The 2021-nt window shown below is 50.7% G+C and overlaps 1 protein-coding gene across 1 annotated transcript in view; it reads right to left on the bottom strand.

Annotated features, from left to right (window-relative positions):
• LOC113947940 (elongin-A-like) overlaps positions 1-600 on the bottom strand; it is a 17637-nt gene extending 17037 nt beyond the window's left edge. The window contains exon 1 of the mRNA XM_027645095.1: positions 357-600. Coding sequence (XP_027500896.1) covers positions 357-533 — 177 coding nt within the window. The 5' untranslated portion in view covers positions 534-600. The remainder of the gene's footprint in view (positions 1-356) is intronic.
• Between the last annotated feature and the right edge of the window lie 1421 nt (positions 601-2021).

Below are 2021 nucleotides of genomic sequence, written 5' to 3'. Positions count from 1 at the left end.
TCTCTGTTCCTCCAGTGTACCCCTCTGCCTCTCTGTTCCTCCAGTGTCCAGCACAGCTTCAACAGCTGCTCTGACCCAGCTCCCCACTGATGTCTGCGTTAAGTGTTCCTTATCCAGTCCTCGCAGCTACTGAGCAGCCTTGGCTACCCTACAGCGGGTGTATCATTCCTTCCAGAGATAGGAACAGCTTTGTTCTTCTTGCACCGAGAAGAACAACCAGGGTGTGAGAGCCCCCGCTCCTCCTGATGTGCACCGTTTAAAACAAAGCAGAAGCACCTATTTCCCCCAGAAACTCTTATGACCGCAGCGATTATCAGCCCAGCTACTGCGTGTGTTTTGCTCTCCTGGTCGGGTACCTCCGCAGGCTCCCGCGCGCAGCCCAGCCGCTCCTTCAGCTCCAGCACCCTCCCCGCCTTGGAACCGGGACCGGGACCCGCGCTCCGCCCCTCCGCCATAACACCGGCACCGCTCCGACCCCGCCCGGGCCGCTGCCCTCCCGCTCGCCCTTCTTGTACCCGCGCCTGCTCCGCCATAGGCGGTTCCTCCCGGCCGCGCTGGCTGCCGAGAGCTGCGGCCGACCTGGCTGTTCGCTACCAATCTATCAGCAGTAATGATGATGAGCGTGTGCGTTGCTCTGCTCTGCCTCGTTAGGCGCCATTTGAATACACAGTGGCACTGAGCAAGCACGGCTGTAGTTAAGGTGAGCCCGTGGAGGTGAGTCGGGGGGATCACCAGCCTGCCCCAAGACACGACAGGGCGCGCACGGTGCCCCTGCCGAGGTGTGTCCATCGGTGCGGCTGTGCGGCCGCGGGAGCAGCCGGGAGCGGTCTCTGGGGTTCACTGTCAGTGTCAGTCACTGGTTCGTGCACACCTGTCCTGTTACCTGCAGGTGATGACAAGGTCTGTGGCACTCTGGTGTCCATGCGTGGCTGGGAGGCTGCTCTGTGGCACGATGCCTCGTGTACGGGGTAGCATTGTCAAGCCATGAAGACGTGACTGGCACCCACTGCAGTCCTCACTCGGCTGAGGAGGACATCCTTTTCTTTTGGTCCTGCCTTATTTACAGCCTGATGGCTAATGCTTTTTGCCTTTTTTTTTTCCTTTTTTCCCCCTCCCCAGGAGGACTGATCACTTTTGGGCCCTGCCTGACTCCCCTGTGGATTACCTACTAAGCACGTGACAGGGAATCGGTTTTTGGTGCTGTTTGAACTGCGCATCTGAAACGGAATCTCCTCGGTGAAGCTTCCCGGGGCTGAGCATGTACTTGAAAGATTCCAAGCTGAATGAGTCCTTCCTAAAAAAAAAAAAAGCTGTGTCTTTGCAGTATTTCCTGGGATGTTAATGAAGATGTAACTAGAATAGATACATAGAACACCTTTCACTCTTTAAAGTGGTGTTCGGGGAAAGTGCTAAAAAAGTGTATCCCACCTGAACTACAGGGGAATTTAAGTAGGCAGAAGTCTGATATTTCACGTTATGGTTACTGCTCTTGCAAAATAGATCTTATTGTACCTTAGCACAGTGTACAGCAAATTCATCAGTAGAGAAACCAAAATAGCTGGTACGGCAATACAGCAGGTAGAGAACTCAAGTTGGATACGGAAAAACTAAATACAGGTCCTGATGCACACTGGGTCTCCAGTTGCCATGCTCATATTTTTACTTTACAGAAATAATTAACTCATCTTCACAGTATGGCCTAAAAATAGGCCATTCACAACTAGTTACTCTTCAGTTTTCTGGCCCAAATAGTATGAAATTATTTATATGAAGTGGCATTTATGGAGAAGAAATCTTCAGAGAAATTCAGTCCACACCAGCATTATGATTAAAGTCATCGTTGAGTAGGGAAGTTGAAGCTCAGATTGTCATATGTATTATGGAATTCCCATATGTTGTTTGAAAGCCTTAATTATCAAATTACCGGGTTTCCTGGGATGAGGAAAATATCTTTGCTGCCCAATTATTCTGAAAGATCATGATTTCATGACAGTGAAGATGACATTTAAAATCTTAAAAAC

The sequence above is a fragment of the Corapipo altera genome, unplaced genomic scaffold, assembly GCF_003945725.1.
Source record: "Corapipo altera isolate COAL_440 unplaced genomic scaffold, ASM394572v1 2, whole genome shotgun sequence".
Lineage (NCBI taxonomy): Eukaryota > Metazoa > Chordata > Aves > Passeriformes > Pipridae > Corapipo > Corapipo altera.
This window is presented reverse-complemented; position numbering and strand designations above follow the sequence as displayed.